The 19626-nt window shown below is 38.8% G+C and overlaps 1 protein-coding gene across 11 annotated transcripts in view; it reads left to right on the plus strand.

Annotated features, from left to right (window-relative positions):
• The window catches only part of TASP1 (taspase 1), a 320757-nt gene that overhangs the window by 190415 nt on the left and 110716 nt on the right, over positions 1–19626 (plus strand). For 2 of the 11 annotated variants that reach the window (XM_086701674.1, XM_086701673.1), the window contains one exon: positions 3942–4002. The exons of the other annotated variants lie outside the window; for them this stretch is intronic. In XM_086701674.1, coding sequence (XP_086557800.1) covers positions 3942–4000 — 59 coding nt within the window. In that variant the 3' untranslated portion in view covers positions 4001–4002. The remainder of the gene's footprint in view (positions 1–3941; positions 4003–19626) is intronic. 11 annotated transcript variants of the gene reach the window in all.

Raw genomic sequence — 19626 nt, forward strand, 5'->3', positions numbered from 1 at the left:
TTATTGTTATATTCCAGTCACTACCCTATGTTAACACAACTGCTGTGTTAGACTATTAAGCCTAGGGTTGATTGTTCTGGCAGCCAAATGCATCAACCTCTGTGCTTGGTTATTAGAGATCTGTATGACCTGGTGGTGTCTTTGTCCTTCCATAAGGTTTATGCTGTACTGTGCTATCAGTCTATTATTTATTTGGTACAAAGTTAGTATAGTCACATGATGCAAGATACAAGAGATACAAAAGGATAAACCGGGAGAAGTCTCTCCCAAACTCTGTTCTTCAGCCAACCCAGCTCTTCTTTGTAGAGAAAACCAAGGTAATTTGTTTCTATGTATTCATCAAGAGAGATCCTATGCCTTTATGTGCAGCAGCATGATGTGTGTGTTCTTTTCTTGCCTTTTACACGAACAGTGGCAAGATAGTTATGTGACAACCTTACATTTAGCTTTTTTCACTGAATTTATCTAGGCAATCCTTCTGAGTTAGTGCATAAATAGTTTCTTTATTTTTCTTCACAGCTGTATAGTATTCCATTATATGGATATGGCATACTTTTATTATGTAGACCCTTTTTAGTGGATGTTTATAGATTGTGTCAGTCTTTTGCTATTGCAAACAGATGCCATAGCAAATGAAAGTCAATTCATCAAAATCATTTAAGGATTGAAACAATATGTGTATGGTTACCTTAAATTTTTTTATTTTGGTTCCTGAAGATCAACAGAGTAAGGAGGTTATGACTAGAACAGGGATGGGAATAGAATGAGGCAAGTCATTTTTTGAGGGGAACATTATGGTCCTGAAGTCCCAGAAAGATGGTACCCAAAAGTTCCCTGTCTTTGTTGTCTAGACCAGTTGTGATCTGAGGCCTTTTATGTTGCTCATTATTGTAACGAATGTTTTAAAGATTGTTATAAGTTTGGATGAGGTAAGAAAGAGTTTCTTTCCTATTTTTTATCAGTTGTATTTATTCAATTATTATAATAATCTCATATATTATATAGCGCTTTATACTTTTCTAAGATTTTTTCAAATACTGTTTCAGTCTCTCTTTTACTACTTCAGGCTAATATTGGATGAGTCATCTCCAGAACCAAATATCAAATGTCAACCTGGTGACCTGCATCATGCATCTAGGTAGTCAGAGTTAAGCCTACAACACAGATCTCCTAATTTCCTGGGAGAAGCCAAAAAAAAAAAAAAAAAAAAAAAAGATATGTGTGTGTGTTTGGGCACATGTTTCAACACTCCTCTCCAAATACAAGAGACCATTCTTTACTGAAAGGAACCATTCAGACCCCATTTGAGTAGGGCTGACCCATTTCCCATGTCACAATCGGAATAGTCATCCTTCTGGCTGTGGTGGTTGATTCAAGAAGGAATGTGGTATCCAGTCAGGCAGATGGAAACACTCCCTTGGTCTTTTTCTGCCAAAGCTATGCAGAGGAGCCATCTTTCTCTTTAGTTTGTGAGTGATAGGATTAATTTAGGGGTTATCAGCAGTATGGATCTGAGGTCTGAAACTAGGTAAAAATCCCAGAATTCCTAGTTATCTGAGCCTGGGAAATGATCATTTTTGGATAGGAACAAAGCTTGCTTTTACATGCTGTCTTCCTTCCATGGAATAGCATGTTGTGCCTTTTATTCTGTCTTTGAGTAGGGAGTGGCGTGGAGAGAAAGGCCGTTGAAGTGGAAGTCATAGGATCAGTTCAAATCTCTATTATGCCACTTGCTGGCCTTTAGGGTCTTGGATGATTCGTTTGGTCTTTTTAAAAGCTACTTTGAGGATGGCACCTGTTGGGATGAGCACTGGGTGTTGTATGGAAACCAATTTGACAATAAATTTCATATTTAAAAAGAAGCTACTTATAGCTTAAGCTTATTAAGCTTAAACAAATATTTATTTTCTCTTTTTGAAAGCTATTTATCATGGGACACTAGTTTTTCCTTTTATAAGAAGACATCAGGAGGACCTGTGCACGAGCTCCACGGTATCTTCACCGTACCAGCCTCCCATTCTGCTGTCCTTAGAGTGTGGCTCTAACCACTCTGTGGGCATCATATTTGCATTTAAAACAGGAAGAGGGGCAAGGGCAATGAACAAAAAAGAATGTTCCACCTGTCAATCCTCTTTCAAGGACTTTTCCTAAAATGCCCTCACATGACTTTTCTGTGTGTCTTATTGGCCAGAACTGTGGCCTGTGGTCACCTCTAGCTACAGAGAGTCTAAGAAAGTCATTTCTTAGCTGGACGCATTGCTGTCCCCTCAACAAAATGGGTTTCTTTTAGTTAGAAAGAAGGAGAGAATGGATGCTAGGTAAGCATCTATTGTCTGCCATGGGGTTAGATTGGATAATTGGTCTATTGGCCCTAGCTCTAGAATTTATGAACTCTATTTAATAAATTTGAGGAGAACTGGTGATTAAGGCTTTAATGCTTAGTGCAGCAGAATAACCTAGATTAGGGTTTGGCAAACCATGGTCGACAGGTCAAATCCTGCTGGCCACCTGATTTTATAAATAAAATGTTATTAAAACACAGACACATTCGTTTGTTTACACATTTTGACTCCTTTTGCATTACAATGGCAGAGTTGAGAAGTTGTGACTTAGACCAGAAGGCCTGCAAAGTTGAAAATGTTTACTATCTGGCCCTTTTGCAAATCTCTGGCCTAGATGATTCAGAAAAGCCCCTCCATCTTGATGCTTCCAGAAACATACATTTCTTCATTTATTCAACAAGTATTTGAACATACACCACATTTCAGGCATTAGATCAGGCACAGGGGTTATAGTAGTGAATGAAACAAAGTCCATGTCCTCCTCATGGAGCTTCTATTTTATCAAGTCAGGCAGACAGTAAATAAATAGGTAAAGCTTCTCATTTGTCATATGGTTATAAGAGCTACAGAGAAAAATGATGTAGGAAAGGTAGGTAGTAACTGTAGGGGAGCTTGCAGTTTTTGAGCATGGTCAGGGAAGACCTCCCTTAGAAGGTTACATTTAAACAAAAATCCAGAGATTAGGGATGGAGTCATGTGGCCCATGAAGGGAAGAATATGCCAGAACAACATGTGCTAAAGACGTAGCAATGTGTCTGGAGGGACTGAGGATTCGGAGGAAGGCCAGTGTAGCTGGAGCAGAGAGAACAAGGGGGAAGATGATTAGGGATGAGCTCAAAGGGGTGGTTAGGACCTCTATGTAGAAACTTACTCATGGAGATATATGAGGAGAGGAATAACATGGCCTGACTTGCATTTCAACATGGTCATTCTGGCTGTATTACCAACAGTAGACATGGAGGGCTCAGACTGGAACATGGGAGACCAGTCAGATGCTCTCATGCTATATCAGCCAAGAAATAGTAGTGGCTTGGACTAGAGTGATGGTGGTAGAAGGGAAAGAAGTGGTTGGATTCTGGCTAGTTTTTGAACGTAGAGCTAACATGTTTTGCTAATAAATTGGTATAGAGTAAGACAAAGAGAGTCCAAGATGACTTGGCTTTTGGCCTGGGCAACTGAAAGAATGAAGTTTCTGTTTACTGATGTGGGGAAGCTTCCAGGAAGAGTAAGTGTTGGAGGCAAGTTCAATAGTTGCAGGCAGTTCTTATCAAATACGCAAGTGGAAATGTTAATCGGGCAAGTGTTTATTCAAGTCTCTAGTTCAGGGAGAAGGCCTGGGCTAAAATACATTTGAGAATCAAGAGTGTGCAGATATTTTAAGGTGATGGACTATGTATATGAGATTCTGAGAGGAATGAATCTCGATAAAGAAAATGGTGAAGGACCCTGGAATCACTGTCATGAGATCCTTGAGTGAGAGAAGGGATGTACCTAGTGAACAGGCAGGAACATGAGCAGTTCATCTGTGATAACACACAAATCAAGAAGATATGGTGGGGATGTATGAAGGTTTTCTTTCCTTGTTTCTGTTTTTTTCAGGGAGTTGGGAATCAAGGTCAGCTGCAGAGTTAGAACTGGAGGAGATATTGGAAATTTGAGGGTAAGTGAGAAAGTATAGGTCAGTCCTTGGGAAATATATGATTTCTGAGCAGTATTAAGGGACCAAATTGAGGTTAGTGATCATGAGTGGTTAGCACAGTAGTGCCATTCTCTGGTCAAATTCAGCTTATGGCTGTAGACATGGAGTAGGATTTAACGATGGTTGGAATTTTGTCAGGTGAGTATGATGGTCAGTAGCAGGGCAAAATAGTTGACAGTTTCTGCAGGGAATTAATTATAATGATGGGACATAGAATTTAGCCCACTTAAGGACCAAAGTGAGGATATGAAGTGGGTGGGGGACAGCCTGAAGGATTGTTGGAGTCTGGGTACTAGAGGGTGTACGATGGAAAGTTAGGGGTAGTAGGTAGTGAGATGCTTGCAAGTAAAGTCTATGAAAGAGGTGGAAGTTGTTGGTAGTCACACTAGGGTACATAATAAGGAGAATGAGTGACTGACATGGAATAAAGGATAAGATTCTTGGGAGAGGATAGGTCAAGGAATTGAGAGATCAGGGAGTTGGAAGCATAATCTCCATACCTTGAAATCATGAGAACTTACAGCAGTATAGATGTCAGATAAATAATGATCTAGGACCTTAAATCTTTTTTTTTTTTTTTTTTTTTTTTTTTTTTTAATGTTTACTTATCTTTGAGAGAGAGACAGACAGACAGAGCTCATACTCTGGAGCAGGGGAGGGGCAGAGAAATAGGGAGACAGAATCAGAAGTAGGCTCCAGGCTCCAAGCTGTGAGCACAGAGCCTGACGTAGGGCTTGAACTCACAAACCACAAGATCATGACCTGAGCAGAAGCCGGACGCTTAACCAACTGAGCCACCCAGGTGCCCCAGGACCATAAATCTTTGAGGAGTGATGGGGAGTGACTTCTGGGGACCAGTGGATGAACTGCCACATGGACAAACCTGAGGATAGGAAACTCAAATCTTAGTAAGAGTCTGTGGGCAGCCCTGAGGAAGAGGAAAGATACTACCCCACTCCAGGCATGACATGAATATTTTTATTCCATGAAACTCTTTACATTAGTATAAATTTCAAACCTTGTATACCCCTAATAAGTGTAGCAATGCCAACCATTTGTCACAATTAAAATGAAAAAAATGTACAGTTTTCTGAATCCACAAGTACTGACATTGTATGTTGGCAAGTATACCTGAATGTTTTGAAATCTGCTTGGTTTTTTTGCTGAGCTGGGCCATTAACTGGCATGAACATGAAACAGCCACAGGGCTCAGGAGCCCTGAGATGGAGTCCAGCCAGATGGGTACAGGAAGTGAGTGATTCTTCTTTTCTTTAGCCCAAAAATTAATGCATAAACTTAAGTATGAAAATGAAAAATTTGAATTGCTGGCATTACCCTTTTTCCTTCAGGGCGTTCTCCGTGGAAGCATTGTTCATTCAACCGTCTGCATAGATCTTGCTCTTGTTAAAAGTGGCCCTAAAATGTGTTGTTTTGAAACTTTTGGATTCACCACAGTTTCTAACATTGTAACCTTTTGGTTGCACACTAGATTAAGGTTTTGTGCAGCACAACTGACCAGGCTATATTTAGTTGTTTGTCTTGGTGGGAATGCATAATTGAAAATGCACAAATGAAAATATCCCTCTATCCCCTCTTCAAATTTAGAATTTTTTATGAGTCTCACAGTGGTGCTTCACTTGATTTGTGTGTTGTTGGACAGTTTTGTGGGTGAAGGATCTTTCTGCTCTTTGGTTAATTATCCCCTTCTGAGAGACAGGTCCAAAATAGACCTTGCTTATACGGAATTCCCCGAATTCTTAGAGTGACATTTCAGTGTTCGTCTCAACTTATTAACATAGCAACTCTCTTCATGAAGTTGTGAGTTGCATATATCTGTGTATCTGGATTAACTTGCTCATCTGTATGTAGATAGAGTTCCTAAGATTCTTAAAAGCAACATTTCAGCTTTATTTCAGATTATTAATTGCTATTTATGAAGTTGTGATAGTTTTATACATTGATTTATATTATAGGTAATATATGTAAAAAAATTTAATTTAATTTTAGATTAATTTAAATCCTTCAAATGGATGGTTTTGTGTTTTTATTATTTTTTTCTTACAAAAGTTCTATAAAAGTTGTTGTTAAACATAGAATTATTGATTGATTGATAATTTCCTAAAGCCACCTTATTATATATATACCATACTGTTTTCCAATTTTATTTACCTGAATTATCAGGTTTTTCATAATGTATATAACTTACAGAACCCAATTTTCATTTTTTCTCCTTTTCAATATGTTACGGACAAAAAGAATCAGTAGGTTACATTGCTTGTTTTTTCCTGCTATGTGCCTACTTTGATTTTTGGCCCTTTTCTCATTACAAGCTTTTAAATTTAACTTTACCTTACTTTATTATTTTATTTTTCCTTAGAGTTCCTTGAGTTTGGCAGTCTACTTACTGCCCATTCTTCTAGAAGTTAAAGATGACTGATAAATCAGTTTGGCCTTTAAGTGCCATTGATAACATATGACTTCTAGCAGAGACACTTCTACAAAAATACAAATGAAGGAAAGGAGTTAAAGTTTTTTGGTTACCTTTCTTTCTAGCTGTTCTGTAATGATAGGATCTCACTCTCCAAAATGTTTTTAAAAATTTAAAAATTCATGGCTCTCACTTTTGCCTGTTGGCCAATGTTTAAGACATTTATGGTTTACTTCTGCAGTTTCTTTTTTCATTTTATTTAGTAGGCATAGTGAAAGGTTATCCACAGCCCAAGGCTTCTAGGCATGTGTAGACTGTAAAAATCCACAGTTAAATAGGGCAAGCTGAAATTCCACAACAAAGATGAAAAAAAAAAGTTTAGGGCTTTATTTAGTAAAGAATGACAAGCTGAAAAATAGACCCAGCTCAGCACCCTATGGTTAGCAAATTAGAGCTCAGCTGAATTAGGGCAGGAAGGGAATTCCAGAGATGAACAAGGCCATGATGGACCCACAAAGGGAAGGAAGTTGGAGCAGTAGACCAGGGAAAGAATTTCAGAGGAAATGGTAGACCTCACTGTGCTTGGGATTCTCTGACAACTGTCCTCAGAGCACTGCAGTTGATCTTACATAATGATAAGGGGAGATGTAAATTACCTGATTGAAATGACAAATCTAGGTGCATGACTGCTTCCAAATATTCCAGTGTGGCACATGGGCTTCATGATGGAGAGCAGTGACCCAAATGCTGTCCTTAGCAGAACACCTGCCATCGTTCCCCAGTGCAATTTCTCCTTGTCCCACTTTTACTCTAAGCAGCATCTTCCACAGTATGGTGGCCAGGGGTATGGTCCTTTTGCCACCTCACTGGGCCTGGGCAAGGGAAGCTATCCATGGGGACATGGGAATGTCCCTGCACACTCACTAAATAACTCTTATCTGGACTACCATAGAAGTATCCTCAGCAATCTTCCTGCCTCTTCCCATGACAACTACCCTCAACCTAATCTGTTCTCCACATAGCAGCCTGTTCCAGTTTCTCATCTATTGTTTTTTTTGTTTTTTTTTTAATGTTTATTTATTTTTGAGAGAGACAGAGACAGAATGCGAGTGGGTTAGGGGCAGAGAGAGAGGGAGACACAGAATCCGAAGCAGGCTCCAGGCTCTGAGCTGTCAGCACAGAGCTCGACACGGGGCTCGAACTCACGAGCTGTGAGATCATGACCTGAGCTGAAGTCGGACACTCAACCAACTGAGCCACCCAGGCGCCCCTTGTCTATTGTTTTGATGGTCCTCCATTATAATGAGGTCCCCCGTTATAATGCACACGTTACCTCATGGATCTCTAATGCAATTCCTTCCTGTTCCCTCAGTCTCATCCCTGGTCACTCTCCTCCCTTGCTTATAATGCTGGCTTCTCTGGTCTTCTTTTTGTTTTTACAATTTCCCAGGTTGTTTCATACCTCAGGACCTTGGCATGTGCTATTTCCTGTCGGGAATGTTCTCCTTTCCAGTCTTTATCAGGTTCCTTTCTCCTCATCTTTTAGTCAAAATTAAAATGCCACCTGCTCAGAGAGGCCTGTCTACCACCATTAGTCTCCTTCTTAGCCCCCCTGTTTGTTTCCTCTGTGGAACTGTCACAATTATAAATAATGTGTGTGTGTATTTGCTTGTTTGGTCATTTCCCCCATCAGAATATAACCTTCCTGTGTGCTAGGACCAAGTGTGCCTTGTTTACCAATGTAATCCAGCACTAAGAATTGGGTTGAATACATAATTAATAGGTACTCAATAGTCATAGAATAAATGAAGAAAAAGTAACAATAATATTCACACAATCTTCCAGGTTATGGGTTACCTTTTTGTTGTCCCCTCCCCTTTCAAGAATAGCTTTTGTATTTTCCTTAACCCAATTTATGTGTGTGACAATTCAAGGAACAGAATGCCTCTCAACACTCACTGTGGGAGTTCTAGGGTCTAGCCTTGTTCTTGCTTGACTTTTTGAAACAACTAAAAATATTGTTGGAGCTCTGTTAGGCTATTGAGTTGTTGGTTAACATGACCACTGTCATCACCTTGTGAAGCAGAAGATCTTGGAAGTGGTACTACCTTCCTGACTTTCTTGATTACTGATTGCTATATCTTATAGTTTAATCTCATTCTTCTCTCTTGCCACAAGATTCCAGTGGCTTCACTAAATATAAAATACATGGAGATTTACATTCAAGTGAGATACAAAATCCCACATATTACTGCAAGGATACATTGTCTAATTGCAGTCTAGTTCTCTGTGTAAATGTCATCCTGCATTAATGGGTGTCTCACTGTTATGGGTTCAGAATATATTAATTCACTATACATGGATCCAGGACAGATTCATTTAAAGTTCACAGTGTAAACAGAGTAGTGTTTCTAGAACTAGAGTTGTAAGCTCAAGCACTGATAGAAAATTGCATTTATAATTTTCTAAGTAAATGCCCTCTCAATACAATAATAAATGTAAAAAATATTGAAGCATCCAGAAACTTACAGCAATCTCAATATCACCAATCACCATTTGCTAAGGAAAAACACTCCTGTATCTTCTCTGTCAGTACTTCACTTTAACACTGTGGTCACCAAGTGTGTGTGTGTGTGTGTGTGTGGTAGTGGTGGTGGAGGGTGGAGTCCCACACTAAGCAATTTTCGGATTCTCTGATCACTCAGTTGGGTGTCCTACAACTGAACTCACTTCTGAGACTATCTACTTGGAGGTAGCATCAGATACCAAAGCTTAAGGGCTCAGAATCCCACAGGATTGCATTACCCCCACTCCCAACTCCAGATGCTACTCACAAGCCCAGGTTGTCATCTGCACTATGGATATAAATTGCACATTCTCATGATACTCTCCTTGGGTTTAATTAATTTGCTAGAGTGGTTCACAGAACTCAGGAAAACAGTTTACTTACTAGGCTACTGGTTTGTTAAAAAAAGGATGTAACTGAGAAAAACCAGACGGATGAGATGCAAAAGGCAAGGTGTGTGGGAAGCAGCTGGGAGCTGCTGTGCCTTCTTTGGACTTACTGCTCTCCTTTTTGTCAACACAAAATGAACAAACCTTTTAGAATTTATAAGAAAGAGGGGCACCTGGGTGGCTTAGTTGGTTATGTGACCAACTCTTGATTTCAGCTCAGGTTATGATCTTATGGTTTGTGAGCTAAAGCCCTGCTTTGGGGTGAGGGGGCAAGTGGGTTCTGCAATGACACAGTGGAGCCTGCTTGGGATTCACTGTCTCCCTCTCTCTGTCCCTCCTCCACTCAAAAATTAGTAAGGAAACACTTAAAAAAAATAATGAACAACGACAGATGGGTATATAATGCTCTTAAATATCTGATGTCCTTTGTGTATATTTGTGCAGTAATTGGTGGAGATGTTGAAGGATTCCTTACCTCAATAGCCAGGGTTCCTTGTCTCACCACTCCGAAGAATGAAGAGATGGACACAGAATAAAGGGAGCAGCAGGCAAAAGTTTATTAGAGTAGAAGATCAGACAATAAGAACAGTATGGAAGCTTTCTTTACAGAGAGGGGGCATTCGAAAATGAACTGTAGGCAAGGGACTTTTGTAGGATTTCGGTCAGCCTCTTTCCTTCCCCATTGTTCCTTCTTGGGTTCTACCCTTACTGGCTAGGTAACTCTAGCCATTCCTTTACGATTGGCTCGTTTCCATCCTATGAGAGGTGGTCTATGACTAAACCATTCCATGTGGGTCATACATTTTATGGTCTACTTATCTTTAGTCAGGTCTTTTGTTTGTCAAATTTCTGAGGGAAACCTGAGGGAAACTTGAGGGGGAGTAGGTCTGTTACATTTTTAAGAGGAACCTTCTGTCTGAGGGAGTTTGCTCCAGGTCACATGTTCCAGCATTGTTTTAAAACATGTGTTTTTTTTCCCCACCAGGGACCTTAGGTCCTAACTTTTCCCTCTTTGCCCATTTTTATCCTACCTTTTCCTATTATAGAGACAGTCTGGTAAAACCCCAGATGTTTATCTGCATTATTTGATCACATTGATTTTGTTTACTAAGTTGAGATAAAAAAAAAAAAAATACCAGCATAGTCCTCCTGAAGCAAATGATGTTGCTCATGAACATTGATCCCTTGGATAATATTGTAAATACCATAAGATAGTTCTTCCATTCTAACAGGAATGGAATCTAGGATTCAATGAGCAATAACTTTATCTACCCAGAAATTTTTTTATATTTCAAACACTTTAAAATTTTTCTAATGTTTTCTTTTTTTTAAATTTGTTTTTGGAAGAAAGAGAGCTAGAGTACAGGAGAGGGAAGGGCAGAGAGAGAGGGAGACACAGAATCTGAAGCAGGTTCCAGGCTCTGAGCTGTCAGCACAGAGCCCAACACCGGGCTTAAACCCACAAACTGTGAGATTATGACCTGAGCCGAAGTCAGATACTTAACTGACTGAGCCACCCAGGCACTCCCCAGATACTTTTATATACTTAGGATTGATTAGTTGACTTAAATATTTGCCAATTCAGTGTTTTCACTTCACTCACAGACAACTTGCTGTTTTGCCTGTCTTAGAACTGAGGGGTTTAGTTTTGGTTTTGTCCTGTTTGTGTGAGTAGGCTGAGGGTTGCTGAGAATGATTTTCTTGATTTGGAAATATTACTGATGGTGACTATAGCCTGTAGTTAATCAGGTAAGATGGATCAGAAGAGAAAGAACTGATCATGAAGAAAAAAAATTGTTTTTTCTCATACTAACATCTCAGAAGATATTCTATAAAGATGTTTATTTGATCCTTTTAAACTAGGAAGAGGTAGGGGCACCTGGGTGGCTCAGTCGGTTAAGTGTCTGACTTCGGCTCAGGTCATGATCTCACAGCTCATGAGTTCGATCCCTGCATCAGGCTTTGTGCTGACAGCTCAGCCTGGAGCCTGTTTCAGATTCTGTGTCTCCCTCTCTCTCTGCCTCTACCCTGCTCGTGCTCTGCTTCTCTCTCTCTCTCTCAAAAATAAATAAATATTTAAAAAAGTTTTTTAAATAAAAAATAAACTAGGTGGAAGCATGCTTGCAAATTTTATTTTAGGGGTGCCATGTCACATTTCCTTGTCTAAAAATCCACATGGCTCCACCATTTGGAGGTGTCAAACATATAACCAACTCCACTTATGGCTTTCCTTGGAAAAATTTACCAGGACAGCATAAATCTTAAGCAAAATCACAATTTTATTAAATTATATTCAATGAAAATTCCAGTGAGAGAGGTAAAAGTATAAGCAATATAAATTTTTTGTAATTTTTTAGATGTTTATTTGTTTTGAGAGAGAGCAAGTGCATGAGCAGGGGAGGGACAGAGAGAGAGGGGGAGAGAGAGAGAATCCCAAGCAGGCTCTGCACTGTTGGTGCAGAGCCCTATGCAGGGGTCTAACTCATGAAATGTGATATCATGACCTGAGCCTACACCAAGAGTTGGATGCTTAACCAAATGAGCTACCCAGGTTCCTGTAAGCAAGCTTATTATTAAGATGATATGGAGAAATCACATGAAAGTAACAGAATATTTTGAAAATAATGACTAATCAGAGGAACCTGGCCCAGTCAGGTAGAATATACTATAAAGCTGTAATAATTAAAGCCATTTGGTATCTGTGTGGGAATAGTTTCATCAAAGGAACAGGATTATCTAGATATAGATGCAAGTATATATGGGAATATAATGTGTGATTAAAAATGCATTTCAAATCGTTGGGTATGAGATGAATTTTCCATCAAATTTACGTTGGGCAATTTGGTGATGGTTTAGGAAAAAAATAATAAAGCAGGATCTCCACTGCAGTCCTTACACCAAAAGTAATTCCAGATGGACTGAAATTTTAAATGTAAAAACTGAATTATAAGAGTACTAATAGAAAACATGGACTTCTTATTTTCATAATTTTGGACGACAGAAAACACTCAACACAGAAGTTGTAAAAGGCAATGGTTGATAAATTTGACCACATAAGTATTAAAAACTTATCTATTACAAAAAAAGTCATAGACAAAATCAAAAGATATGTGACAAACTGAGGGAAAATATTTACAATACACATGACTAAGTACTTATTGCCTTAACATGTAAAGAGTTTAGGAAATTAGTAATAATAAAGAAAGAAAAACCTGTACAATAGAGAAATGGATAAAGGAAATTTTTGGTTTGGGATTATGTTTGACTGACATGATGGAAAGCCAGCTGCAGGGCTTAACACAATGAGGGCTCATACTAGAAGTCTGAAAGCAGTCCAAAACTGGCACAGTGGCTTCATGGTACACCAGAGGCCTAGACTCTCTGTTTGGTAATCTCTCATGGCTCATTCTTCTTGGCCACAAGATAGCTGTTCCACCTCTAGGTACTACATCAGAGACAAACGGAAGCAGCTAATAAGATGCATCTGCTAGGTCATGATCTCACAGTTCACGAGTTCAAGCCCTGAGTCGGGCTCTGTACTGACAGCTCAGAACCTGGAGCCCGTTTCAGATTCTGTGTCTCCCTCTCTCTCTGCCCCTCCCCTGCTTGTGCTCTCTCTCTCTCTCTCTCTCTCTCTCTCTCTCTCTCTCTCAAAAATAAATAAACATTGAAAAAAATTTTAAAAACAAAGATGCATCTGCTAGAAACTCTGCCATTTCACCTGCTAGCTGCAAAGCAGTTTGGGAAGCTGGACACATTTCTGCCCCAAACAAAACTAGAGGTTTGTCTGTAAGGAAGAAAGGGAGAATGGATAATGGGTAGGCAAAAAGTTGCATATAACAGAAATATGAAGGCACAGATAAATACAGATGGCTTGTAAGCCTACAGATATTTAACTTTATTCATAATTAAATAAATATAAATCAAGATACCAATGAGATACCATTTTTCATGTATCAGATTAATGAGTTTGGTACCCAGTTTTGGTAAGTTTATGGGGAAAAGGACACTGTCAAACACTTTCTTATGGGTGTAAGTCTTTTTAAAAGGCAGTTTGGGATCTGTAGCAAATAATTTAATGAGTATGCTGACTGATTCATCAACTCTACATTTACAAATGTATCCTATATATACATATTTATACATGTATGAATGGTAAATGTATACACATGTTCACTGTAGCATTACTTGTAATAGGAAAAAAAATAAAGCCAGAAACAACCTAAATGCCTATCCCAGGGAACTAGTTAAAGAAGTGATGGTATATATGTCCAAGAGTGTATTTGTTGTTAAAAAGAATAGGCTAAGTTTGCGTGAGCTGATATGGAAGGATCTCTAAGTCATATTATTGAATTTAAAAGACCAGATACAGGGGCGCCTGGGTGGCTCAGTAGGTTGAGCATTCCACTCTTGATTTCAGCTCAGATCATGATCCCAGGGTCATGATATTGAGCACCCCCATCGGGCTCCATGATGAGCATGGAACCTGCTTGAGATTCTCTCTCTCTCTCTTGCTTTCTACTCCCTGTCTCTCTTGTACTCTCTCTCTCTCTCTTTCTCTCAAATAAAAAAATAAAAACTAAATAAATAAAAATAAATAGAATGCCGGGTACAGAGCAGTTTACATACCATAACCCACTGAGTGAAAACTTGAAAATGGATGTGTGTTAAGTATGGATGATTTCAGAAAGGATGTACATGGAGCTCTTGATGGCACTCACCTCTGTGGAATGGGACTGCAGTAAGACAGATACTTCCATTGTATATTATGTTGTTCTATTACATGTTCTGCACGTGTGGGATTCTTAGTATGTCTTTAGGAGTATAGTAATGAATTAAAACTATGCCTTTAGTCGGGATAGTCAAGAGAGTTAACAATCAGTAGGGATACCAGCATTAATAATCAGCTGAATACTGGCCCTTGCTTATCTTGATTTTTTTTTTTAATTTTTTTTTTTTAATGTTTATTTATTTTTGAGACAGAGAGAGACAGAGCATGAGCGGGGGAGGGTCAGAGAGAGGGAGACACGGAATCTGAAACAGGCTCCAGGCTCCGAGCGGTCAGCACAGAGCCCGACGCGGGGCTCGAACTCACGGAGTGTGAGATCGTGACCTGAGCCGAAGTCGGCCACTTAACCGACTGAGCCACCCAAGCGCCCCGCTTATCTTGATTTAAAATGAGAACTACCATTCCTGGTTGTTAGGCATGATTATATATGGGAATGTATTTATTTACTGTGCTGGAAACGTTGTTGCTTCAGGGCATCAATACCTGGATTGCTATTCTTTGTTGGATTTTTCTCCTCAAATGTCACCGTCAGAACAACTGTCCCTGACCATGCTGATTAAAATGCTCTCTCCCTTTTAACCCACCTTAGCACTGTATCTCCCTTATGTTGCTTGATTTCCCTTTCTAGCATTGATTATACTTCTGTATTGTCTGTCATATCATACGTGCCTCGGTATGTCCATTTGGGCTGCTGGAACAACATGGGTAGATTTTATAAGCTAGATTGGGTAGCTTATAAACAACAGACACTGATTTCTCACAGTTCTGGAGGCTGGAAGTCCAAGCTCAGAGTGCTGGTATGGTCAAGTGAGGGCCTTCTTATGGACTGCAGACTTCTCACTATAACCTAACATGGCAGATATGGTAAGGGAGCTTTCTTGGGCCTCTTTTATAAGGGCACTAATCACTTCCCAAAGGCCTTATCTTCTAGCACCATCACACTGGGCATTTTCAACATATGAATTTGAAAGGGATACAAACATTCAGACCATAGCACTTGTGGACACATTTTGCCTTAATCACTGCATACTCAAGGGCCCAAGTAGTGCTTGACAGAGTTGATTCTTAAATGTTTTAAAGTGAATGTTTATGAAATATGAAGTATTTGTTGAATGAATGTTATATCTCTCAAATTCATGGCTTCTAGTCTAGTATTAATAATAAGTGTGAGTCCACACCACCATACCCTATCCCCACTGAAGACAGCTTGCTCGGTCAGGACCCCTTATCTTCTGCCATTATCACAATTTTGGCCTCTTCTGCCTTGTGACATTCCTGGAGATGGAAGTTCTGGCAACTGTAACTGTGGGGGAAATGTGTTCCCTGCACAGCCAGCAGCTTGGGGTGACCTGGTAGAGTTGAGAGGGAGAGAATCTTCTTCTTACTTGTTAAAATTAATATGGAATATGCCAGGACCAGGGCTGGAAAAACGGCCCATTTGGTTTCCCCTCCAGTGACTCTTCAGTTGTCTGTAGGCCACTCTCACTTGTTTTCTCTGTCAAGGATTCATGTTTCTCATCCATTCATTGTTGCATAAGGGTGAATTGGTGGAATCCTGGATACCTCCACTAGCAGGTAGAATACTGGGCTGGAATTTCAGGAAAAGAAAATACCTACTGATCCTTCTTAAATTGTTTTATGATTTTTTATGAAGTATAATTTGACATAACATATTAATTTTGAGTGTACAATGTAACGATTATATATACTGCAAAGCGATGAGTACATTAAGTTTAGTTAACATATGTCACCATACATAGTTACAATTTTTTTTCTTTTAAGTCCTACTCTTAGCAACTTTCAAATATACAGTACAATATTATTAGCTTTAGTCACCATGTTGTACATTACATTCCCATGACTTATTAATTTTATTACTATAAGTATGATTTTTTAAACAAGTCAGCTGAATTGTTCTCTTCAGAACAGAGACTTTGTGTCAAACTTTATGTATATATATATATATATGTATATATGTATACATATATATATGTATATGTCTATATATATATATATATATATATATATATATATCTTGTCATTTTTGTAGCAGTATTAGGTGAATATATTCTGTGGATTGGTTAAACCAAAAAGCAGAAGCTTTAATGGACTCAGTTTGGTTTCTTACTTGTAATCTTTGTGGCAGAATCAGTAAATTTATCCACAGACTGTCTCTCTGATATGTTTAGGTTCTGATTATAGTTTGGAATTTTCTGTTCTGACACAAAAGTTAACTTTTTCTATCTTTCAAATTATGGTAGATAAGGGATTTCAAAAGGGCCAATGACCACACTTAACTCTTCTCTTTACAGTTAAATTGGAGTCTTGAAAAGTATGTTTATCACCAGAAAACCACACATAATGAGGACACCCATGAGCTGTGGTAGAGATGGGTTCTTGAGAATAGGTATAGTCCTCAGTGTTTGTAGTGAGAGGATCTGGGTCAGTGGTTAGTATCCTGATCCCCACTTCCTCTTCATGTTTCTGAAAGCCTGTCATTTACCTCTCTGTGCATCAGCGTCTTTCTTTTTTGATTGCGTTTTCTCATGTCAGATGAATGTAGTAATACTCCTTATAGTAGGATTTTTGTAGAAGCAGGAAATGATAGAATACAGTTAATATACATCTAATGGGATGATGGTGGTGGTCTCAGACTTCTTTTCAAGGGCAGCACATAGTGGCACTTCATTAATGGAGCTAATGCTTCTGAACATGGTTGTTGGCTCCTCTCATTATGTTATGTGGTCTTCATGTCATTCTGCTTACTCTTCACATCCAGAAAAGATAAGTTAACTAACTCAAGTGCACCTTTAGGAAAAAAAGATTCTTTTTCCAAGAAATATAAACTGTTACCCTGCTTCTGTTTTTAAAGAATATTTGTAATAATCTCTCTAATTCTTTTGGAGTTGCAGGTATGTGTTTCCAGTAGGGTACATTCATTATTCCTCTGCCCTCTGTTTTCTTGCTCACCTGACCTTCAAACCATCCTTGTGTCTCTCTGTATATTTCCTTTTCTCAATAGATGTGTAATTCCTCCAAGAGAAAATGGTGTTCAAATGATTTGGCATGTAGATGTTAAAAATAAGAAAGCAATGTGTAGAAATGTATTTGAAAGACAGACATTCTTTGTTAAATGTAATGGGAAGGTGAAACACTAGCAACTGCCTTCTGGCTATAGAATCACTCTCTCAATAAGTTCTCACATGTTGAAGAGGAAGCATTGTATCAGGTTTTGCAAAAGAAGCTTTAATCTCTTGTCTTGTTGGCATCAGATAGTGGCTGATTGCTGCTGTGGGTAGACATGAATCTCTAAAACTGAAAATACTCCCGCCTATTACAACTGGTAGAAGATCTCAGAGATTGTTACTCTAGTCTCCCAATATTTCCGATGAATGAAGAAAGCAAGGTAAAGTGGATTGTCTGAGTTCAAGTAGAGCATACCAAATCTGGGATCCTGATTTCCTGGTTCTGTAGCCCATTTGAGTTTTCTGGACATTTTTGGATTTGTCTGTCCATCCATGAGTCCACTCCACTGGCCTCTTGGTCACAGTTGATTGTTCTAGGCTTCACTGACTAAAGCTAGGCCAATCAGGTTATTTCATTTTCCTAAATCCAATTGATGGCCCCTGAGAATGTTAAAACTGAAAAAGAGGGCACCTGGGTGGCTCAGCCAGTTAGGCATCTTGATTCTTGATTTTGGCTCAGGTCATGATTTCATGGTCCATGAGGTTGAGCCCCCCATTGGGCTTAGTGCAGAATGTGGAGCCTGCTTAGGATTCTTTCTCTCTCCCCCTCTCTCTGTTCCCCTCCCCAACTTGTGCACACATATGCTGTCTCTAAAAATAAATAAACTTTAAAAAAAAATTAAAAACTGAAAATGAGAAATAGTTTCTGGTGGTGCAAGTTGTCAGGAATACAGTTCTGGAACTATCAATGGGCATTGCTATCCATAGAGAGCTATTTCCAGCTGTTACTGAAACCTGTCACATCCCTACCATTGGATTTTATGAGCCACCAAATTCTCCTTTGTACTGAAGATCATTCTGATTAAGATTTGATACTAGCAGTCCAAATAATATGGGTTAATATTCACATTGACTTCTGTAATACTTATAGTGATTTTCCTTTCAAATTCTTCATCCTTAAAGATCATGGCACAAATTTAGTATGTAGGTGTCTCATTTGTTTACAGTATGGATTTATGATTTGAATGAATATTCAGATTATACACATTTGATCACAACAACTATTTCTCTTACTATTTGTAATTATAAGTTCATTGCATAACAGTTTTAGACTTGGGTATTTAAGGAATCTGTTTGGGATATTTTGTTAGGGTGAATGAAGCTTAATTTATATTATTTCATTATTAATTTTCTTTAGATATTTTATGCAGCTTCTTGCACATGTATTAATAGAGCTTTGGATTGTCTTAGTTCATTATTTTTTTCCCTATTTGGGTATGAAAAGCACAGTGCCCAACATGTTACTCCATGTTAATGTTTCTTTTTTTTACTGGGAAGAATAAGGAATAGTGTTTCCTTATATTCAGAGACTGTTTAACATTTAGGAAAATCGATACCCTATCACAACCACTGAATGTCAGTTGAACACTGTTTCTGGCTATTGTGGAAGGTTAGCCAAGTAGTTACAGTAATAGATCTTGTTCAACATGACAATTTTTGAGAACCAGCAAAATGGTGAAGTGTCTTCCCACCATCAGTATTACTACCACCAGATGTTTAAATAACACTTCAGAGGTTACAGAGCTTATATATATAATTCAATCCTTACAACAGCCAGAAAGGTGTCTTTTAATATCTATAGTTTATAATTTAAGAAACTGAACCATAGTTGCTACCCTGAGACTCAAAACAAGGCCTTCTGTCTGAGTCAGCATTTTTTTTAACATCACAGTGATAATGTGAAATCTGAGTACTTTTCATGAAAAATTTGAAATCTTCAAATATACTTTAATCATTGTTTCATCAAATTATTGAATGAATGCATACTGAGAATGAGGAGCCCTGATGTAGCTTCCATGGCGCCCTGGGGGCCCACTCTCCTTTCATTGCATTAACATCCTGTCTTACCATCCTCAATGTCACACTTCAGTGGTGTAAGCAGGAGTGTGTGGGGGTGTGTGTGTGTGGGGGGAGGTATGTTGAGGAGGTTGGGGATAGGAGAAGGCAGTGAATAAGTGGAAGAATTTCATTAGTCACCAAAGGTGCTTTAAAGGTGAATCAGATATCCTCACCCCAGAGAACTGTGTCTATATATGAAACGCACTGGAAGGATAAATTCCAGTTCATGGGGAGATAGGGATCCAGGAAGAATAGTTCACAGGGGGAGGTCTTGGGGAAGTGGGATACAGGGAAGAGAGGAAGGCTTGCCTAGCTAAGGCATTTGTATA

This window comes from Puma concolor, chromosome A3, assembly GCF_028749965.1.
Source record: "Puma concolor isolate L17-30 chromosome A3, mPumCon1.1.hap2, whole genome shotgun sequence".
NCBI lineage: Eukaryota > Metazoa > Chordata > Mammalia > Carnivora > Felidae > Puma > Puma concolor.